General features: G+C 36.4%; 1 protein-coding gene and 1 pseudogene across 1 annotated transcript in view; one reads left to right on the top strand and one right to left on the bottom strand.

Moving 5' to 3' along the window:
- The window catches only part of LOC141521729 (la-related protein 7 pseudogene), a 61,454-nt pseudogene extending 44,070 nt beyond the window's left edge, over positions 1 to 17,384 (bottom strand).
- The window catches only part of LOC141521730 (aquaporin-9-like), a 55,000-nt gene continuing 49,563 nt past the window's right edge, over positions 17,193 to 22,629 (top strand). The window contains exon 1 of the mRNA XM_074234576.1: positions 17,193 to 17,645. Within this exon, the coding sequence (XP_074090677.1) occupies positions 17,544 to 17,645 (102 nt within the window). The 5' untranslated portion in view covers positions 17,193 to 17,543. The remainder of the gene's footprint in view (positions 17,646 to 22,629) is intronic.

The raw sequence follows: 22,629 nt of genomic DNA, 5'->3' as shown, positions 1-22,629 counted from the left end.
TTTTTCCAAATCAAATTATAATTATGTCACACTTTATCCCCTTTTCAAATGATACCAAAGTATCATGCGATGCTAAATCTTTTCGTGAACCATTTATACTCCAATAAGCACACTCCCTCTAATTGTAATCAGAGCATCAAGCAAAGCAAAAATCTCTTCATGATATTACATGTCATCCCTCTAAGTATACTTTCTCCATCCTCTATAGTACTCCAACCATAGACCTATAACCCTCCTCAACCAAAGTATTAGATACACTCTCTCCCTCTGTCCCCCTCTTTTAAAGTATGGATTAAGGCAAGATCTCCTCTATTTATGTCCAACCCTTCCAAGTATGCTCCCACCCTAGGCCCTATTGTACCTCAACCCTTCTTAACTAAAGTATCTAGTAAAGTTGCTTCTGATTTAATTATGTATGGAATTTCTAAGTACTCTAAGGTCTCTCTTAAGAACTTTAGAATTGAGTTTAAGGCCTGGGAGACACTGGCACATGACCTCCCAGCATAGGGTGTACTCATCAGAGAAAGAAAGCAAGGTAGAATTAAAGTAGCTCAAAGGAAAGTTTAGAGTAAACCACTCCAGGTGTTCTCCTGGTTGATTTGTGTCCTACATATGATATAGTAGTCTGAACTCCTATTGGTCTGATCAGCCATAGTCGGACACACCTACAGATGCTGTTTTTAAAATACAAATGTCTTTTACATTAATATAAAGGGCAAAGGGTGGGAGCATTGGTGGAAATTTGAGCAGCAACTTCTTTACATATACCATTTTAGGACAATAAAGTCTTATTTCATTCTTTCAATAAACATTCATTAAATACCTACAATGTCCCAGTGACTGTACTAAGTGCTGGGAAATAGACAAAGAGGCAAGAGATAGCTTTTGCCCTTAAAAACTTAGTTTAATGAAGGAGACAACATGTAAACAAATTTATACAAAGCATTGGAATTAAGAAGGGCTAGGGAAAGCTTCTAGGAGGTGAGGTTTTACTTGAAACTTAAAGGAAGCCATGGGACAGTTAAATGATGTCATGGATAGAGCACTGAGTTTGAAGTCAGGAAGATTCCTCTTCATGGATTCAACTATGATCTCAGACACTATTAGTTAAGTGACTCTGGTCAAGTCACTTAATCCTGTTTGCCACAATTTCCTCATCTGTAAAATGAGCTAGGGAAAGAAATGGCAGAAAACTCCATTATCTCTACCAAGAAAACCCCAAATTTGATTATGAAGAGTAAGATATGATTAGAATGACTCAACAACAACAGCAGCAAGTTAGGGAGGTCAGTAGTTGAAGTAGATGACAAAGAGATTTACAGGTATGAGGGACATCTAGAGAATATGCTCGGACAAGAGAGAGTTGAGAGATGCAGTGCTGTATTGTGGAACTGCCAAGTTCTATTATTGAATAGAGAAGTGCAAATTAAAAAAACTCTGAAGTATCATCTCATACTTATCAGATTGACCAAAATGACAGAAAAGAAAAATTATCAATATTAGAGGCAATGTGGGAAAACTGGGGCACTGATGCATTGCTAGTGGAGTTGTGAACTGATTCTACCTTTCTGGAAAGTAATTTGGAACTAAATCCAGAGGGCAACCAAATTGTGCATTCCCTTTGATCCAGCAATACCATTATTATATCTGTATCAAGTAAAACCTCACTCATTTTTCTTTTCTGTCATTTTGGTCAATTTGATAACTCAATAATGATTTAGAGCATTTTTTTATATGACTATAGATGGTCAAAGGATGTGAACAGGCAATTTTTAGATGAACAGATCCTCTTAGATCCATGGATGACTGGCTTCTTGGCAGTTCCACAATACAGCACTGCATCTCTCAACTCTCTTGTCCGAGCATATTCTCTAGATGTCCCTCATACCTGTAAATCTCTTTGTCATCTACTTCAACTACTGACCTCCCTAACTTGCTGCTGTTGTTGTTGAGTCATTCTAATCATATCTAACTCTTCATAATCCCATTTGGGGTTTTCTTGGTAGAGATAATGGACTTTTCTGTCATTTCTTTGCCTAGCTCATTTTACAGATGAGGAAATTTTGGCAAACAGGATTAAGTGACTTGCCCAGAGTCACTTAACTAATAGTGTCTGAGCTGATAGTTGTTTTATGTTTTTTCCCTATTTTCCCCCTTTTTGTTCTGATTTTTCTTTTACAATATGATTAATATGGAAATATGTTTAGCATAATTATACATGTATAATCAACTTTAGAGTACTTGCTGTCAAGGGAGGGAGAGAGAAAAATGTGGAATTCAAAACTACAAAAAATGAATGTTAAAAACTAATATTTGAAAAAATAATTTTTCTTAAAAAAAAAGAGTATCTGTTGGGAGTAAGGTAGAAGTCTGAAAAGGAAGGAGGGATCTGGGTTATAAAGGGCTTTTTTCCAAATCCAGAATGCATTTTAACATATATCTAACCAGTAACTTTGTTTTATAAATCTAAAGCTAATATAAAATTATTATTTGTTAGTTTTCATTCAATTGTACAATTTCCTTGTGCCACACTGAAAAAAAATTATCCACTATTAAGAATGATCCAGAGGGGCAGCTAGGTGGCGCAGTGGATAGAGCACCTGCCCTGGAGTCAAGAGTACCTGAGTTCAAATCCGATCTCAGACACTTAATAATTACCTAGCTGTGTGTCCTTGAGCAAGCGGCTTAACCCCATTGCCTTGCAAAAACCTTTTTAAAAAAAGTGATCCAGATAGCTCTGTACATGTATAGTGGGAGCCACTGGAAGAGGATACTCCCCCTTTAGAGGAATAGAAGGATTACATTCCCAATGAAATCCTGAGAGAAGTAAATTCTTCCTCTCTGTTTTAAGTGTGGTGGATCCTTCTCTTAAAGATATGACAGAACTTTAGTGAAGAATCCTTTGGGAGAGAAAATACTTTTTTTTACCTAGTACTTTTCAACTTAACTCAATAACTGCTTTTTAAGTACTGGACTTTATCATAGGTGCTAGGAATATAAATACAAAGAATGAGTTTCAAGAAGCTTTTATTTAACAGAGTGAAAAACAAACAAAAATAAATAGCCCTCATTTCTCAGGTCTATTTTGACAAGAGACAGTGATAATAAAATGCTTAGCAAACTTTAAAGTGTTAGGTTATTGTTGTTCATCCTTCATTTTGAAGATATAGAATAATGTGTTGACTTAAGTGTAAACTGGATTTACATTTTTTAAGGGGTTTTTTTTTGCAAGGCAAATGGGATTAAGTGGCTTGCCCAACTCCACACAGTTAGTAATGATTAAGTGTCTGAGGTCAGAATTGAACTCAGGTACTCTTGACTCCAGGGCCGGTGCTCTATCCACTGCACCACCTAGCCACCCCATAAACTGGATTTAAGTGAAGCAGAGTTGCACAAAATCATCAGCCTTACTCTCTTCAAAGACCAGTACAGGGCCAAAGTCAAGATGACTGGTGGTGTCTTTTCCCCAATCCTGGAAAGTTTGTGTGATTCCTCACCAAGTGCTCTGCAGCACCCTCTACAACTGCCTTCATGGTCCTTGGAAAAAAAAAATTGTTCTCATCTGCTGATTTGCTGGAGAGGTCTTCACATGCTTAGGGTAGACATCCCCCCCCAACTCACCAACAGATGTGAGGCCAGATCAGTTACCCTCAACTATTTTAGCATCTCTGCTGAAACAGTTTTAGCTGGGTGTGGCCATTGTGCTTACTATCACTTTCTGGAGCCACAGGTAACAGTAATTCTTGACATTCATCTTTTGTTCTCAAAGGGGAGAGAATTCTCAAAGAGGATAGTAGGTAGACCCAAAGAAAATTCCTAAATGATGAAAATCATTCAACCAAGGTAGTTTGGCACATCCTTTGCAATTTATAGAGTTCTGAGATATCAAGCAACTTGCATGGAGTCATATAATCAATTTGTCAGAGATGGGCCCTAACCTAGGTCTTTCTTCCTCCAAGGGCAACTGCCTATCAACAACAACAAAAACAAAAACAAGGACATTGCCAATACAAGTCTGTCTCTGATTATGATATAAGACTTACAACATTAATGCAGCTATCTAATCCATAATTAATAAAGTATATGATTTTTCCCCATTGATGATTATGAATTTGGAATAAACCTCTATACTGTGTAACTAACATTGTGTAGGGTTAAAGACGTTGTCCATGGTCATAGAATGGAACCAAGCTAAATGACACAGAATCGAATCCATGACCTTGTCTTTATTAATACAAGACTATGACTAGTTAAGTTAAATGTTTTTTGCTAAAGACTTAACATTCACAGTGATACAGCTATTTCTTAGGTCTAATTTTTTAGATTATCTTATACTCCACAACAACTTTCTTTTCCCCTCCAAAAACCAGGGAGAGCTCAAAGAAAATTGCCATCCTAATATAGGATCAAAGCATTCCCTTCCCTGAAAAACTGGCATAACTTAAGGGGGAGGACAACAGAATTTACAGCATAGTAATCTACCTCTCTTCCTACCTGGGTGCCTACTCTGATACGAATCCCTGCATACCTACAAATTCCTAGTCTTCACTCCTTCTGATCTTAGAGATAGTAATCAGGAACTACTAAAGTTGATTGAATAGGGGGAGTACCATGGCCAGGTCTGTGTTTTAGGACATCGCTTTGCCAATTGTGTGATTAGATTGAATAGGGGAGAGACTTAAAACATGGAAACCAATTAGTTGACTATTTCAATAATCTAGCCAAGCAGGATTGATGTCCAGAACTGTGCAGATGTCTGAAAGAAGAGACAGGAATGAATACAAGAGATTCTGTGTAGGTAGAAGTGACAAAGCTTAACAGGTGAGAAAATATGTGGGATGAGAGAAACTATGGAGTCAAGGTTGACTTTGATCATAAATGGCAGCAATGAATGGTGGTGTGTCCTCAGTGTCTCCTGAGTCGATATACCTTTTGGTAGCACTCCCAGGCTCTAATCTAGCTACAAACAGGTGCAACAATAAATCTTTTAAAGACTGGCATACTGTCATGAAATCTACATATAACCTAAAACAAATGAGTAAGTAACTAAAGTAGAGGAGAAATTGTATTGCAATAAAATCAAATAGCTAGTAAGCCAAAATGCCTTCTTTGTTTCTGGATCATCTTTTTTGAACTTATTGAACCTTCTCTTCCCTCCCTTCCCCTTCAGCTTTTATATGTTTTCCCCAGGAGAAAGTAAGCTCCTTGAGGGCAGGGACTGTCTTTTTGGCATATTTTTGTATTTTCAAAGTTTATTAAATACTTGCTAAATGACTGACTGCTACAGGTTAAGACTTGTTTTCTTCTCAGCCCCAAGGGATAGGGCTTTTTAAGAAGAAGCAGAAATACCATTAAGAAATCTTGATAGGAAAATACATTTTATAAAATAGATTAAAATGACAGATCATTGGCAACTTAATTTATTATCCAAACTGTTTTCCAGGTTACTTTAAGGACAATGTCTAATGTGCACATCTCCATAACCAAAGTCAGAACTTCCCAGTCCCCCAACTCCAGATCCAACATGCTTTCCTCTGAACCACACTGCCTCCTAGAATGATAAAGGGTCTCAGAGGACCAGTAGAATTTGGATAGATCAAAAGGAGATATTGTAAGTGTGTGTTTGATTTGGAGGGGAAAGGCAGCATGAGAGATGAGTGAATGACTGAAGCCAAGATTTGGAGAAAATGGATCAGTCTGGTTGTTGCAAAGAATTTTTGTTGAGGAAACAGATGAGTCAGAGCCTAGCATAGTAAAAGTTAATAAATGTTGAATTGAACTGAATGATATTCAGGAAGTAAAAGGGACCAGACTCTTCAAGGTCTCAGATGACAGGCTAAGGAGTATAAAAGACAATGTAAATGAGTTTTAGAGCAGTTAGGAAGTGCAATGGATAGAACCTGGACTTGGAGTTGGGAAGACTCATCTTTTGAGTGTTTAAATCTGCCCTCAGACACTGGCTGTATGATCCTGGACAAGTCACTTAATCTTGTTTGTCTCAGTTTCCTCATCTGTAAAACAAGTTGGAGAAGGATGTGGAAAAGCACACCAGAATCTTTGCCAAGAAAACTCTAAGTGGGATTATAAGGAGTCAGACAAAAGTAAACAACAACAACAAAAATGAGCTCTGCCATTAGAGCATGAGCTTCTGGAAGTCAGGCACTGTCCTTGACCTTTTTGTTTTCTTTTTTTTTTTTTTGTATTCTCCAGCACTTAGCACAGTGTCTGAACATATAATGCCAGGTGTTTAAAAAATGTTTCTTGAGTTTACTTAACTGATTGGTAAAGAAGTTGTTGTTATAAGGGCAAAAATGCTAAATAAAAGAATATAAGCACATTAATAGTGGTGGAACTATTCTGAAAAATCCTTTGAAATTATATTAAAATAGAGAAAATATTTGTAAGCAGCACTTTCAATCAGGAAATGATCAAACTGACTGTGGTATATGCATGTAATGGAATATTATTGTACCATAAGAAACAAAGAAAGGAATGGATTCAGAGAAACCTAGCATATTTATATGAAGACTTATATGAGGTGATGTCAGCAAGTTAAAACACAAAGAAAAATTTCTACAAAGATCACAGTAATATAAAGGAAAATGACATTGACTGAGACTCTAATCAATGCAATCTAATCAAATGCAAATATAACTTTAGAGGACTTGATGATAAAGGAAACCTTCTAACTCTTGTTTAAAAGTGTTAGACAGTAGGTGTGAGATGACACATGCAATGGTGAGGGAAATTATCTTTCCAAAAAGTTTTGTCTCTTTTTTTCCAAGTATTTAGTAGTAGGGCAAGGTCCCTGCCTCCTGCATTAAGTATTGTTTTAAATATCCAAAGTGTTGCTTTCATATTTTTTGCTTAATAATACAAATTTATTATTAAGGAGGTTCTACTGGAGAAGGGTGATTCATTGGAGAAGTAAAGATATAAACAAATAGAACTTCTACAAAATTTAAAAGGCAAAAAAAAAGAAAGCAATAGGAAGACCTTGAAGGTTCTTTGAAAACTGATAAGAGGTAGGGGTGCATGGAGTTTTAAGGGAAGACTATCACCTCTGGTGAGAGGATTGCTGAACCCTTTTTCAGGGGTATCTCTACCTTTGGTATCCATCTGCCATCCAATTCTCATCTGTGACTCCTAGAAGCTATAGCATGTGCAGCAGCCACACCTTAGTAAAAAACCATTTCAGTATGGGCTAAACCAAATTGAGGGTATCCAAAGACTTCAAACTCAACAATGAGTTAGTGGGGATGTCTACCCCAAGCATGTGAAAACTTGCCTGGTAGCTAGGCAGATACAACCAGTTTGTTTCAATAGACTCTAAGGCAATGGAAACCAGTACTGTGGAGTAATTATAGCTTGGTCAGACATTAAAGACAACAATGTCAATGACTGAATCCCAAATTAACATCAGTAATCTTGACTTTCATCTTGCCATCAGACCTTTATTTTAACTCTGTAAGGGAAAGTGAGGCTGATAGCTTTGAGCAATTTTTCCTAACTTAACTCCAATGTCAAAAGACATCCCCATGCCATTTTACCATTTTTGCCTACCTTGAAGTCCTGTGGCAATGGGCAAGTGACAAAGAAGCAGGTACAGATATACTGGGAGCTGCAGAGTCACAATCTAGCATACAGACAGCCCAAGACCATGGGTCATCTTCTCACTGGATTGAAGCAGTAAGGGAATTCAATGTTTGAGCATCATTTTTAAAAGACTGTATGGCTCACCTACTGCCATCAGAAAGGGACAAAAAACGTGCCCTAAAAATTGTCAGCTTTACCTAATCTAACCTTGATCTGCTTACTTCAGTAGGCAGGGACCCTACCCTACTATCAAAATACACACAAAAAAGGACAAAAATTTTGGGGAAAATTATTCCACTCTATTGATTCTTGGACTGTGTGCACAATTATGAACAACATGAAATCCAAAAGACCTGAAAGACAAATAGCTCTCAATGCTTGAGAATTCAGCAGATATCACATTCAAATGCCAACCTTGAGTGAAACAAGGCTGGCAAATGAAGATCCAAAATATCAAAGTCAGAGCTGGATACAACTTTTTCTGGAGTGATAGCTGTGATGAGGAATACTATGAAGTTGACTTAGATTTCACAATCAAATATAATCTAGTCAACAAGCTCCTATACTTCCCAAAAGGAACAACAGACTCAAGGCAATGCAGGAAAGTACCACACCACTGTTATCAGTGTGTATGCTCCCACCACCATGAATCTTGATATGGTTAAAGAAAAGTTTTGTGATGCAAAGATCCTCATCAACAAGGTGTCAACATAGGACAAGCTCATAATTCTGGGTGACTTCAGTGCCCAAATAGAATAGGCACAAACAATCAGACATGGCAGAGTTTTTGAGAGGAACAGTGTTGGAAACAGCAACAGCAATGGTCATTTACCACTGAATACTCTTGGGTCTCATGACCTTCTCATCTCCATTTACCTAAGTGCAATAAAATTTCACGGATGCACTCCTGAAACAAATATTGGCATTTAATAGACTATGTCACTGTAAAATGAAGAGACATCAGGATGGGAGAGGCATGAAGGTGACATGTGGTTCAGAGTGTTGTACTGATCAGAGACTTATCCTCTCGAAGCTAAATATTTACATTCAACAAAAAACAGTATCCCCAAGGCAAGAAAACTATCTAAAGAATTAATATCAATGAATTAGAGTGCTTCTCCAAGAGGGAACAGTTTGTTGCTAACATGTAGGGAAAGCTAAACCAATGCAGAGTTTGCAATTGTGGAACAGAAAAGGAGTGGACAGCTTTCAAAGATTTAGTGTATAGCACAGCTTTTACTTCTCCTGAGACAGAACATTCATAAATATCAAAACTGTTTTGACAAAAATGGGGAAATTCAGAAGCTGCTAAGTAAAAAATACAGGATAGCTCATCCATCTCCAAGAAGGTGGTAAAAGAGAGTACAAGCAAAATTTAAAGATGCAGAATTCCTGGATCAGTAAGAAGGCAGATAAAATTTGTTTTATGCTGAAAGTAACAATTCAAAGTACTTTTATGATATCCTGAAAGCTATTTAAGGGCCAAAGACCACAGGATCAGCTTCTCACTGGATTGAAGCAGTAAGGGAATTCAGAAATATTTGAGCAGTCTTTAAAAAAAACTGTATGGCTCACCCACTGCCATTAGAAAGGGGCAAAAAGTGTGCCCTAAAAATTGTCTGCTTCACCTAATCTAACCTTGATCTGCTTACTTCAGTAAGTAGGGACCTACCCTCAGTTATTCAGTGCTGATGGAGCTACATTGATTAATGATAAGGACAGGATCTTTGAGAGATGTGCTGAACACATCCATAGAGCTCTCAACAGACCATCATCAATCAGTAATAAAAAGTGACCGCTTAACTCAGATTGAAGTCAATCCCTCACTAGTCAAACTTGTAACTTAAGAAAAGGTTTTGAATGCCATTAGGCTCCACTTGTGTGGCAAAGCACCTGGTGCTAATTCTATTCCAGATGAGATTTATAAGACAGAGGGTTTACTGCTCATACAAAAGCATAACAAAAATCCTCCAGGTTATATGGCAAGAGGAGGTCACCCTCCAGAAAAGGATACCTCTATTGTCTATCTCTATAAAGGTAAAGGAAATAGATGTCCTGTGACAATCACAGTTAGAGAGGCAGGATCTATTCAGACGCTACTGGCCAAGATTCTTGCCAGAGTCCTCCTTAATAGGCTAATCCTTCACCTGGAAGATGGTCATCTACCTGAGAGTTGGTGTGGCTTCAGAAAGAGTTGAACGGTTGATATGGTGTTTGTTGCCCAACAACTTCAGGAGAAATACCAGGAGCAGAACAGAGTATATAACACTTGTAGATCTGACTAAGACCTCTAAGACTGTCAGTTGGGAGGGCTTGTGGAAGTTCATGGTTAAATTTGGTTGCTCAGAGAAGTACATTACTATTGCACACCTGTCTCATGATGGCATGCTTACACAGGTTCTAGATAAATGGACAATACTCTCACCCTTTCCAGACTTTTCTCAGTCACCATGGACTACAGCAGGGTTGTATGCTTGTTCTCATACATTTCATCCATGTTGTCAGATATATTCCTTAAGGATGAGAACAGTATCAAGGTCAGTTACTGCACTGATAGTGAATTATTTAACTTGAAAAGTCTACAAGTCAAGACTAAAGTAGAGGAAGAGTTTCTGCCTGACTTTGTTTGCAGAAGTCTGTGTACTCAATTCAGCCTCTGAGTCTGAGATGTAATGCTATGGTTTGATTCTCTGTCCCTTATGTTAATTTGGACATGACAATTATTACTAAGAGAAGTTCACCACCAGCCAGCACTACACCATCCATATATGGAATCACTAGTTCATGCAAATGGAGAAATTTTGAATACTGTGAATAAGTTCACCTATGTTGGCAGTTTACTTTTCAGGGTTATACACATAGATGATAAAAGTGATGTACACATTGTCAGAGAGTTAGTTCAATTTTGGGGAGGCTCCAAAATAAGTGTGAAAGAAAAGAAGTATTAAACTGCCTACAAAACTGACTCTTCAGAGCTGTTATGCTGACCTCAATATTTATGTCTGTGAAACCTGGACAGTACCATTTGAATTGCCTTGGGAAGACTCTGAAGAGCACCTGGTGAAATAAAGTAATGGACACTGAGGTCTTTTGTTTGACTCACTGTTTAGCTTTCAACCTCTTTTGTAGAGAGTGTAACTCTAATGTACAGGTCTCATAGCTCAAGTGACAAAAGTACTTTTTGTCTAAAAGACTAATTTACAGAGAACTCACACAAGGCTTTTGCTCACATGGAGGGCAGAAGATGCAGTATAAGGACATTCTCAAGGTCTCCATGAAAAACTTTGGAATTGTGAAATATGGGAGTCAATATGACGTGCCCACATAAAAGAAATTACTGTGCTCTTTGAAAAAAAGCAGAAATGCAATAGCTCAAAAGAAATGTAAAAAGTGCAAATTTAGAGACATCCCCATTCCAAGTGTTCTTATGGACTCCTTGTACCCAATCTAAGATAGAATTCTTATTGGTCTATTCAGTCACAATTGGACACACTGTACCTTGACCCCAACATGGTGATGTCTTTTTGGTCATTTTCAAGTATGAATTAATGATAGGATGAAAGTAGTATTTTAAGACATTTTATTTTGAATTTATTTGTTTGCATCATCTTCATTGTATTGCATGTTAATTGAGTGCAGGAATTGTCTTTTGTCTTTCTTTGTATCCTCAGCTCTTAGCATAGTACCTAAACATAGTAGGTGCTTAATTTTATTGATTAATTATTTAACATGTGTAGAATTAATTAGAGAACCACACAAGAGGCAAGGTTATCAATTATGAGGTGCTTTCAGTCAACTGATTGTAAGACGGTAAAGATGCAGGATGTGAAGTGATAAATCTCTGTTTCAACAAAGGGAATAAAAAGAAAGGATGGTTTTGAGACCAATATAAGGAGAGATAATTTCTACCATCAGGAGAAATTGTTGGGGAAGAACATGATACTTCTGCAGTTATATTAAGAACAATATCCCAATTTTAGAGCTGAAATGGACCTTAGACCTCATGCAGTCCAGCCCCCTCACTTTGCACAAGCAGCAGCTGAGGCCCACAAAAGTTAAGTGACTTGATTAAAATCAGAGAGGCAGCAGATAGAAGTGAGGATTTGAACCTGGGTTCTCTGACTTCAAGTGCTCGCTCTTCATATTTCCTATGATGCCTAGTAGTGACTGATTTCTTCAAAGCTAGGACAGCAATGTGGAAATTATGGCAAGTGCTAACCAACAAAAAAGAGCTGGGATCTGAGAAGCAGCAGAGGCCCATTGCTGAAAGGCTGAACAAGAGGATATATGCCTTTTGTGACCTCGGCAATTTAGGACACCATCTGTTAAGGGTATGGAAGAGCTATAATTTGCAAAGTAAGAGTAGTCACATCAATTAAATCAGAGATTATTATTATTTCCAAAGATCTCCTGAAATATTTGAGGCATAGTGAGAATATATACTGTAGCATTTACTAGGTAGGGATACACCCAATTTAAAAGTATTCATGAAGTACTCATGATATATCCAATATTGCCATGGTTGCTGTGGGCATTAATAGAACACTGTTCTCAGTGACCAATTCAAGACAGCATGGTGGAAAGATTCCATGATTTAGAATAAAGGGAACTGTATTCAAAAATCTGGCAGTGGCAACTGACATTGGCACCACTTCTGGGGCTTTGGGTAGTTCGATCCAACAAATATTAAATACTTGCAGTGGTCTAAGTCCTATGCTAGTTGACGGAACATTTCCTTTTTTTTCCTAAGAGTTCAGTCTGTTCTGGGGGGGGGGGGGGGCATATATACTATGATAAGGAAATTCAAGAGGGATAAAGTGCAAATAGGGGGAATCAGCAAAGTCTTCACAGTGGAAGTGGCTCCTAAGCAGTGCTTTGAAAGAATCTGGGGATTCTGGAAGACAGAATTGAGTCATTCATCCATTGTTCATTCATTCAATCATCCATTCATCAACAAGCTTTTATCAGGTATCTATTATCTGCAGGAATAAAAGACAAAAGTTAAATAGTCCCTGCCTTCAAGGAGCTTACATTCTATTTATCCAGCTTTTCCATCCCCATGGTTACCATTGTAGTGCAAGCCTTCATTCCAGGAATTCAACCATACTGAGGAACTAAGGGTTTCTCTATCAGCTATTCACATTTTCATAAACTCTATTTCTGTGGCTTTATGGGATCAAATTATCTACATATTATCCTACCTCACTACCTTATTACCTTCTGTCTGTCTGGTTCAATAACTTATTAATTGATCTCCACATTTTCAATATCTTCTCCTATTCAGTTCATTTTATACACTACTGACAAAACAATCTCCCTAAATCACAACCCTGATCATGCCTTTCCCCTATTTCAAAACTGGTATGTTGCCTCATTAAAGTATAAACTTTTCATACAAGAATATACAAGGTTTTCCATGAGCTAAAATCAATTTACCTTTTTAATCTTATTTCCTTCTGTACAATGGAAAGATAACTTTTATATTGTACATCCAGGTCTAATTCAGAGAATCAGACTCCTGGTTCTGCCACTTACTACCTTTGAGATCTTTACCTCCTAGAGTTTCAGCTTCCTCATCTATGAAAGAAGGTGATTGAACTAGATGAGCCTTCTTCCATCTCTAAATTCACAATTCTCTGACCCTTTGATATATCCAAACCAGAATACTTAAGATTCCCCAAATGAACCCTGCTACTAATACATACAATGATAATAACACTAATTATGAAAATAATTAATACATATAGCACCTACAATCTGCTAGGCATTATGCTAAGCACTTTGAAAATGTCTCATTTGATACAATAATCCTGAGAAGTACTGTTTTAATTATCATTTTACAAATGAAGAAATTGAGACAATAAAGAGGTCAAGTGACTTGTCAGACACTAAGTATATGAAGCTGTATTTGAATTCAGGTCTTCTGCCTCCAGAACTACTGCTCTCTCCATTATGCCATCTAACTGCCTCCAGGCAATTTAATATTAATCTTTTATACATTGTATTTATACTTTTAATGTTCATATTGTCTCTGGTGCTTCCTAGATTTGTGACTCTCTTCAAATCTTTTGAAATCTTTTTGCCTCAGTCTCTTCAACTGTAAAACCAGTTAAATAATATCTGCCTCATAGGATTGCAGTAAGAAAAGCAACAAAAAGTAAAAAAATAAAATAAAGTGGAAAAATTCTGGAAGTGAATAGCATTTTTTTCATTTTGAATCCTTTAAAACTGTCATGCTTCTTTTGTATCGATTGATCTTAGTTCTTTGTAGCTAAGTTTTTCATAGTTGATTATCTTTACTATGTTGTTATTGGACACAATGTTCTTCCAGTTCTGCTCATTTCACTTTATGCTAGCTCATCTGTCTTCCCAGGTTTTTCTAAAACCATCTCCTTTCTCCTTTCTTAAAGGACAATAGTATTACATCACAATCATGACTTGTTCAGACATTCCTCGATAAATGGACATCCCTTCAGTTTCCAATTCTTTTACCACCACATACAAAGAGCTGCTATAAATATTTTTGTACAAATGGGTACTGTTCCTTTTAATTTGATCTCTTTAGGATACAGGCCTAGTGTGGAATTGCTGGGTCAGAGGGTATGCACAGTTTTGGGGGTTTTTTGCTTAGCCCTTTAAGCAAAGAATACTACTTGAAATCTTGTCCATCCTTTATGGTTAGATTCAATACTAACATCTTTTATGAAAATTGCCCAGATTTCTAGTTGCTAGAAGTAACCTATCCCTCTATTTACTCCTGTTGTCTCTTTTTTATAGTTCTCCAATTTCTGCACTGTATTATAGACACACACACACACACACACACACACACACACACACACACACACAAATATATTCTTCCATTATTCTATAGCTGCCTTTAAGAGATTGTCCAATGTTATTGTTCAGTCTTTTTTCAGTTAGATACAACTCTTCATGATCCTATTTAGGGGGTCACAAAAAAACTGTTCTCTAACAAAAGTACTGTCCTGAGATATCAATAAATAAAAGAATAAGTGTTCACTTGTTTTCAACTTGTGTTGACCCAATTTGGGGGTTTTCTTGGGAAGGATACTAGAGTGTTTTTCCATTTTCTTTCCATTTTACAGATGAGGAAATTGAGGCAAATAGGGTTTAGTGACATGCCCACACAGCTAGTATCTGACCCCACTTGGAGGTCATTTTTTTTAGCAAAGATGCTGGAATGGTTTGCCATTTCCTTTTCTAGTTCATTTTACAGATAAGGAAATTGAGGAAATGAGGTTAAATAACTTATCCAGTAACTTATCCAATCTAGAAAGTATCGGAGAACAGATTTGAACTAAGGAAAGGAGTCTTTTTGGCTTCAGATCCAGTATTCTATTCACTTCACCACCTACCTGCCCACTCTGACAAATATGCCTTTGTAATTCATCTACTTCATCTCATAGACAGCATCTTGTGCAGTGAATCTACATGTAGTAGGTTCCTTTTGTATGTCGAATACATGTATAAATACAAAATTAGAAGACTAGGAGTTGAAAGAGATCTAACTACTAACCTTTCAATCATGAATTAGCAAGTAAAAAGTCAGTGGGGGGAAAGGAATTTTGTTATCTATAGACATCCCCATCATCCTTATTCTCTCATGAACTCTTAGATTTTTGTGATTGATTTCGAAGTTTAAGTGTATTTGTTTAGGTGTTAGGATGGTGAAAACAAGAAGGGAGAGAAGAAATAAGCATTTTTATAGGATCAACTCTATACTAACTTTGCTATATGCTTTTTAAAAAAATACATTATAATTTGATCCTCACAAACAACACTGTGAGGTAAATGTTGTTATACTCATTTTAAAGTTAAGAAAATAGTCAAGAGAGGTTAAGTGACTTGCCCAGATTATTCAGCTAATGAGGCTTCATTTATCTACCTGATTCCAGGTACAGATCTCTTTTCACTATGAACTACTGCCTAGTGAAGGAAATTGAAAGGAAACTTTTTTCTTGTTGATAGGAAAAAAAAAGTAAATATCTCCATTACAATCTAGCTGACCTCTTTATTCATACTCACAATATTAAATAACTAATAATTATAACTAGAAAATATGTAGGGCTTTAAAGTTTGCAAGGCACATATTATATATATATATATGTGTGTGTGTGTGTGTATATATATATATATTATATATATAATAACATTTGAGTTCCATAAACAATTATAAGAAACAAGTAGTATAAATATTACTTTTTCTATCTCAAAAATGAGGAAACTAAAGCACAAAAACTTGCCTGTGGTAAAACATTTCTAATTCATTTTTGTGATTCAAGTCTAGTGGTACTCTGGCTCACTAAACTATCACATATAGAACAGACCTAGGAGGTATTTGTTGCACTTCACAGTTCTGAAGACTTCTTATAAGCAGAATAAGTCCATTGTTTCTATAGACTATTCATTAATTTTCTCCCCTCCATTAGAAAGGCCTTCCTTCCAACTTGCCCCCCCTCCCTGGAAGCTAATGACTGATGACCCCCTGCAGAGCTAAGACAGGGATGGAAAAAAGCCAGTAACAGCTTGGGAGGGTTGAGAGGCCTAACACAATTTCAATACTAGGTTCTGTGCCTTTATATAAAGTCTTAGATACAGCTCAGGTTCTTAGATATGAGTGGATTCTGTTTCTTCAACTTCATGAACCACTGCAATACATATTGAGTTTGGAAACAAAACCTTTAGTACTTGATAAGACTAGGAGTGAGCTCTAAATAATGGTCTGCCAGTTAATTTTGTTGTGTCCAAGAATAATTAGAATTCATTCTTAACAAAAACTTTTCTGAATTGTTACCACATAGACCACATTTGTCTTTTGTTTTCTTCCCTCTATTTTTTTCATTTAAATATAATTCTTCAGATTCAGTAAGCAACCATCACTATAGAAATGGCTATAACAAAATAGTCCCTTCTTATTGGATCCAAAGGCTCCTTTGTAAATAGGAAGGCAGTCTGAAAAAAAACTTACATTTTTAACTGGGAAGTTTACTGGAAAGAACATTTAATTGATCCAACAATTTGAAGAGATAACAAGATATTACCTATCCAAATTATCTCAGATATCTGTCTAGTATATCAGTTCCTGTGGCTTCATTACCTGAACCTGGACAAGGTAAATCTTTCAGGATTTTATTTATTTTTTAATTTTATTTCATTCCTTTCTGAAGTTCTCCATCTACAAAAAGGTTTAGATGATCCTAGATAATCTCAGTAAAGTTAAAGTGACTGAATCAATATTGGAAGAAGACCAAAAAAAAAAGGACTATAAACTTCTAGAAGTGTGAATCCATGTTTTTCCAATGTATGTTTTCTAGGTTTGATCAAAAAAGTATGTTTGATATATATATATATATACACTTTGGATTTTACAATTCCAAACCACACCCCAGTCACTTACTTCAGAACAGGAAAAATTTAGAAGGCAGTAATTGTGTAATATGTAAATCTCCTCTGGACTCAAGCCCGTAGGCTGTGGTTTGGCAAGACATCCCGGATAACATCTCTTCTCATCTCCTGAAAAAAAAAGACAGCAAAAAAGTACCTTGAAAATAAAGGTAATGATTAATCCATTGGGCTCAAAAGGAATCAACTTTGAGAATTGAGGTTCCAACTTGCGAATATAAACAAAGAGTTGAAAACAGGTGATGGAAAACCTCACCAGATGAAGTAGGAGGTCACTTTGAGTCTCTGAGTCCAGGTTTGTATAGTCAGAGAATTTTGTGGGCTATCTTCATGGATCTGTAAGCAGATGTCAAAATCTCAAGATTCCAAGTGTCTGTGAAGTCATAGAACTCCAGAGGCTGCAAGGATCATCTTTCTAACCTTAACTGAGGAGAATTACCTGAACTGGCCAGTGTCAACTGAACTCTGACTGAAAAGCCTGACCCACTTTTTCTACAGCCTGTAACTATAAGAAGCAGAATATGAACAGAAAGGAGAAAAAAACCTTCAAAGACAAATTAATCTTGAAGAACACCTTGGCCAAAGAAATGATCGCAGAATTTGTGGGGACATTCATGTTGATTGTAAGTGTAATTTGATTTCCCTGTATTTTCTAATCTAAGAATGCTTCTGATCTGTAAGGTTTTTTTTTTTTCTCTCTTCGCCTTTGGCTAGATCATAACCATAATGCAAGGGTCTCTTTCATATTGCTAAAAGAAAATATCAGATTACAGCTATGCAATTATTATTAAGCTACATTTTCTAAGTACTGTGTTATCTCAACACAACCTAATGGGAAAGTTTTAATGCCTGGTTAATTGATAATGAAAGAATAATAATCTTTTCTATATCACTTCAATGTTTGCCCAGATCTTTAAACATGCTATTAAATTTGATATTCTCATGAATGATTTATTTTGGATGATATAGACTGGCTTCTGTAGTAAAAAGGGAACTTACGTGAAATAGTTACAGATAATCAATAAAAAGGGATGGCTGCAATATCCTGTCACAGTTAAGCAAGACCTTGGCAGTGATTGTATTTGACAGATTAGTAGCTGGGTAATGAAAAAGATACAGTGCATTAAGTAGAAATTGAATAGGATACTAAATAATTGTACCCAGATAATTATTTTCCTTTCCATTGTCAAAGTCCATTTTATTTACTTTTTGGACTCAAGTTCTCTTATCCAAGAATTATTAATTCAACAACTCATTATGTTTTCTAACCATAACTGAGAGCAATTTCTAAGAATTCATAAGATTAATTTCTTAACCTTAGAGGACTTGAGTGAATATTGGAGGAATATTCTGAAAATCCACCACTTAAGTGACTCTTGCTTTTGGGTTTCCTTCATCACTGTTTATTCCTATAAAAAAAATCTCATACTTTCCAGATTCTTGATAAATCCAATCTATTCATAGGCAGAGCAAGATAATATTTGAGCGTTCAATTTCAATAACAAATTGAGCATACATTTCTAAATTAAAACCTTGATATTTAAAGAAAAAATAAAGCTCATTGTAAGATTTTTAACAAGTAAAAACAATTTCTAGTTCTATTTCAAAAGGTATATTGAAGATATTTAACATTTTTCAGATTCTGAAAGAGCCTTCTATGAGATCTATACATTATCCTTTGATATCAACTCCATTTTATTCTATTTCAATTTATTCTATTTCTATTCTATTTATTCTATTTTGATTCCATTGAGTGCCTATTCCAGTGCAGCACACTGGAATCTTTTTTTAAAGGTAGAATGGCAGCTAGACCAGTCATGAAAATGTTGAACTGGAGAAAAATAAATTAACAAAGTAATAAGATCAATGATTTAGAGCTGGAAGGAATCTTTAAAGATTATCCTGTCTAACTCCATAGTTACAAAGTGGGTCTAGAGACGGGAAAGGACTTATCTAAGGTGGGGAGATCTTCAGAGCTCCTTCTGATTTCCAAAATATTCCATTATTCTTCTTTGCTAAATTGGCCCCAGAATGGAACTTTGGTCCTCATCTCCTAGGTTATACCTAAAGCATTGTCTTCAGCAGCTATGAAAATCCTCTCTTGAAGTGGTGGGGAGAAGAACTGGTAAGGGTTCCCCAGATTCTTGGTATCAAGAATTGGTATTTCCTGAAGAATAGAACATTGTAAGTACATGTAAGATGGAATGGTTATGCTGTTTTATTTTCTAGGTCTTTGGGGGACCAGAGCACAAAACAGCATTTTTGGAAGCTAGTCTAGGAACAGGGAAAATTGGAAGGGCAGAAAATTGAAACAAAGTGATTTAAGTATACAGATTGTTCTGCTGAAAAGGAAAACAAGAAAGGGAAATGAATGTGGAGAAAAGCAAGACAAAACCTCTCCATTTCTCAATGGGAACTTATTTCATAAGCCTGACCACTTTAGGGTTTTGCTCATCACTGTTCTGTTCCTAACCAAACATAATAGATGTTCAAACCATCACTGGTCTTTTGCTTAAAATGTGTCTTAGTGGTTAAAGACAAGGTGGTAGAGAGAAGCAGAGCCAGGAAGACTTGGATTCAGGTCTTGCTACCTGATTCATATTGACTTTGAAATCCTGAGCAAGTCACATAATTATTCCATGACCCCTGGCAACTATCTAAGAATTTTAAATTGTAAAGAAGGTAGGGAGGGACCTAAACATCACTGATTTGATTCACATCTTTATCTTCAGACCCACATCTTTATCTTAAGACCAATATCTTGATTTCTCTTTATATTGCTCCATAGTTTCCAAAACAAAACTCTGAGTATCTCTTAAAAGGAAAGACAGAAATTTGAGCGTAAATTTAGAAGTTTTTGCACAGAAACTTCTTTGTTAAGGTTGCCAAAATCATGTCAATTTGTTATTGATGAAAAAAATTTCTTGCATGCATGTTTTTTTCTTAAATGTACTCTTAAGGGGCAGACTTAGGGATTGGACCTGTGATTTCACTGATAGTGGGAATGCCTAGAGGAGTTGATTCCTCTGTCAGTGCAAATTGTCATCTTTCAGAGAGCATTGAGAGATAGAAGGAATTGGTCAGGATTCCATAAATCTTCTACATAGAAGATTAAAAGAAGGGAGGGGAAGCATAACTGACCATAAAGTAAAGTAGTGAAGTGGATTGTCACCCACTGGGATGTTCATCCTTCTATTTCCCCCTTTTTTTCATAATTCATCTCTTCCTCTTGGTGGTTTATTTAGATCCTACTCTGACCAAAAAAAAACTGATAAAAGTTATTCACAATTAGGTAAAAATAGTTGAGATTTAATGTGTTCTCAGATGCTGATGAAGATGATTTTTAACAACATCAAAGGAAAATGATTCTCTAATTTTGAGATTTCAGATATCAAAGAACCCAACAGAAGTACTTTTGGACAAAAGTCATTCAAAAAAATCACACCTTACAGTGTTTATTCTACTCCTGCACAAGATCAGTCCAGAAGGGAAGCTTTGATTTCCATTATGCACTCACTTCCACAGAGAAGATATTTAGAATCACAGATTCTTAGGAAAGGGTATTAGTTATCTAGACCAATGTCAGGGGCTGCTAGGTGAAGTAGTCTAGAGTGATGGACATTGTCCTGAGTTCAAATCCAGCTTCATACACCTAATAGCTGTATGACCCTGGTCAATTCATTTAACCTGGTTTGCCTCAGTTCCTCATCCATAAAAGGAGCTGGAGAATGAAATGTCAATTCACTTCAGTATCTTTGCCAAGAAAACCCCAAATAGGGTTGCATGAGTTGAAAATGATTGAACAACAAGTCTAACTTACCCTGACAACATTAAAACTCTTCCTATACAATCTTTGATAGATTCAACCAGGTTTAATAGTAATTTTCAATGATGGGGAACTCTATCACATGAGGCAGTATATCCTATCATTGACCACCCTATTATGAAGGACATCCTCATATATGACTCTATATCTACCTCCCTGTAACTTCATTAACTGATCCTGGTTTTGCCCTCTAGAGATATACAGTTTGCTCTTTTTTCTACATGAAAACCTTTCAAACATTGAGAAAACCTGTCATGTCTCCCTTTTTTCCCCTTTCTCCAATTTCAAATGAGCTTATTTCAAGACCCTTCACCCTCCTAGCCTTTCTCAATCTTCCACACTTACATTCTCAGTTCTTGCTCCCAAATGCAATGGTCTTATCTGAAGTTATACCCCATTCCCCAAACCCACATACTATAAGAACCAGAAGAAGGATCACCTATATACATACTTATAAAACATAAGCAAGATGGCATTCTGCCATGGCAAACTTTACAAGCAATCTTTGATGGGTGATGGTCTATTTGTAGATTTGGATCTTTAATATTTCTTTATTAAAATCAAATACTCCTAGGTATGGGTACTACCTTAAGCCCCTATCAGTTATTGACATGCTGTAGGGTAGGCCTTTGGGATAGCTTTTTAACCAGGACAATTTGTTCTCAGAGAGAACAGGTTCCTGGGGCAATGAGACAGAAATTGGTTTAAATAGGAGTCCCATAGGAGAAGGAAAGAAACACCTGCACTGGAAAGTGGGAGCTTGCCCAAGACAAATTGTACCCATAGTAATTTTTCCTGGGGCTAGTTAGGCATCCCTCCACTGAGCCAGTAATCTCCCCTTGGTGGGGAAGAGAATTCTTTGTCATGGACTGGTCAGTTGTGTCTGGTCCCAGGACATCTTCAGATTTTTATATTATTATCAGAATATATGTTCAAATCTACTTTGGAGGGGGGGAGCTACATGGGCTGGGGGACAAAAGGAATTCTAATTCAAAGTCTTATCACTTGGAAATCAAATTATATTTCTCAGAATTGAGATTTAAATAGAAAAGACCCTAGCCATGGATTGAATTTAAAAAGAAACAGATTTAATAGGAAATTACTTAAGACTACTTTCAGGCTAGAGTCTTAATAGGGAGCCCATAAGCCTTACAAGTTAGGAAAACTATAAACATTAGGAGCTTTTGCTCTTTATAAAAAAAATGAAGTATTAGAAGATAAAATCACATGTCTGCTGAGTCAGTAATAGAGCTGATTCAATTCATAGACTAGGAAACTGGAGACCTTGAACTGTAGTTCAAGTTATAGAAGCAGTGAATAAAAGATCTGACATCCTTCCTACACATAAAAGTGTACTGCTTTCCCATTTTACTTATAATTCCTAGTCTTTCTATTCTCTTCCCCCCCCCCACCAGAGAAGTAAATGGGTGGTACCAAAAATGCACAAAATGCCAGGCCTAGAATCCAGAAGACTCATGTTCAAATGTGGTTAGTAACTGGATGACCCTGGATTTCAACCTCTGCCTGCCTTGGTTCTCTCAACTATAAAATGGAGATGATAATAACACTTACCTCTCAGGGAGGATCTGAGGATTGAATAAGAGCATAGGACCTGGTATAAATGTCATTTCCTTGCTTCAAAGAGCTAAAAGTACTTGTAACTTCTGTGATTTCATAGAAATCTAGAGATTAAAAAGGTGATCAATTCTATTTTGCAGATGGAGAAACTGAGATTATTGTATCATAAAGAGATTATTTGGCTTCCATTGCACATTAGAGTT

Source organism: Macrotis lagotis, chromosome 4 (genome assembly GCF_037893015.1).
Source record: "Macrotis lagotis isolate mMagLag1 chromosome 4, bilby.v1.9.chrom.fasta, whole genome shotgun sequence".
Lineage (NCBI taxonomy): Eukaryota > Metazoa > Chordata > Mammalia > Peramelemorphia > Peramelidae > Macrotis > Macrotis lagotis.
Note: the sequence above shows the minus strand (reverse complement) of the source record. Positions and strands in the feature narration are given on the sequence as shown.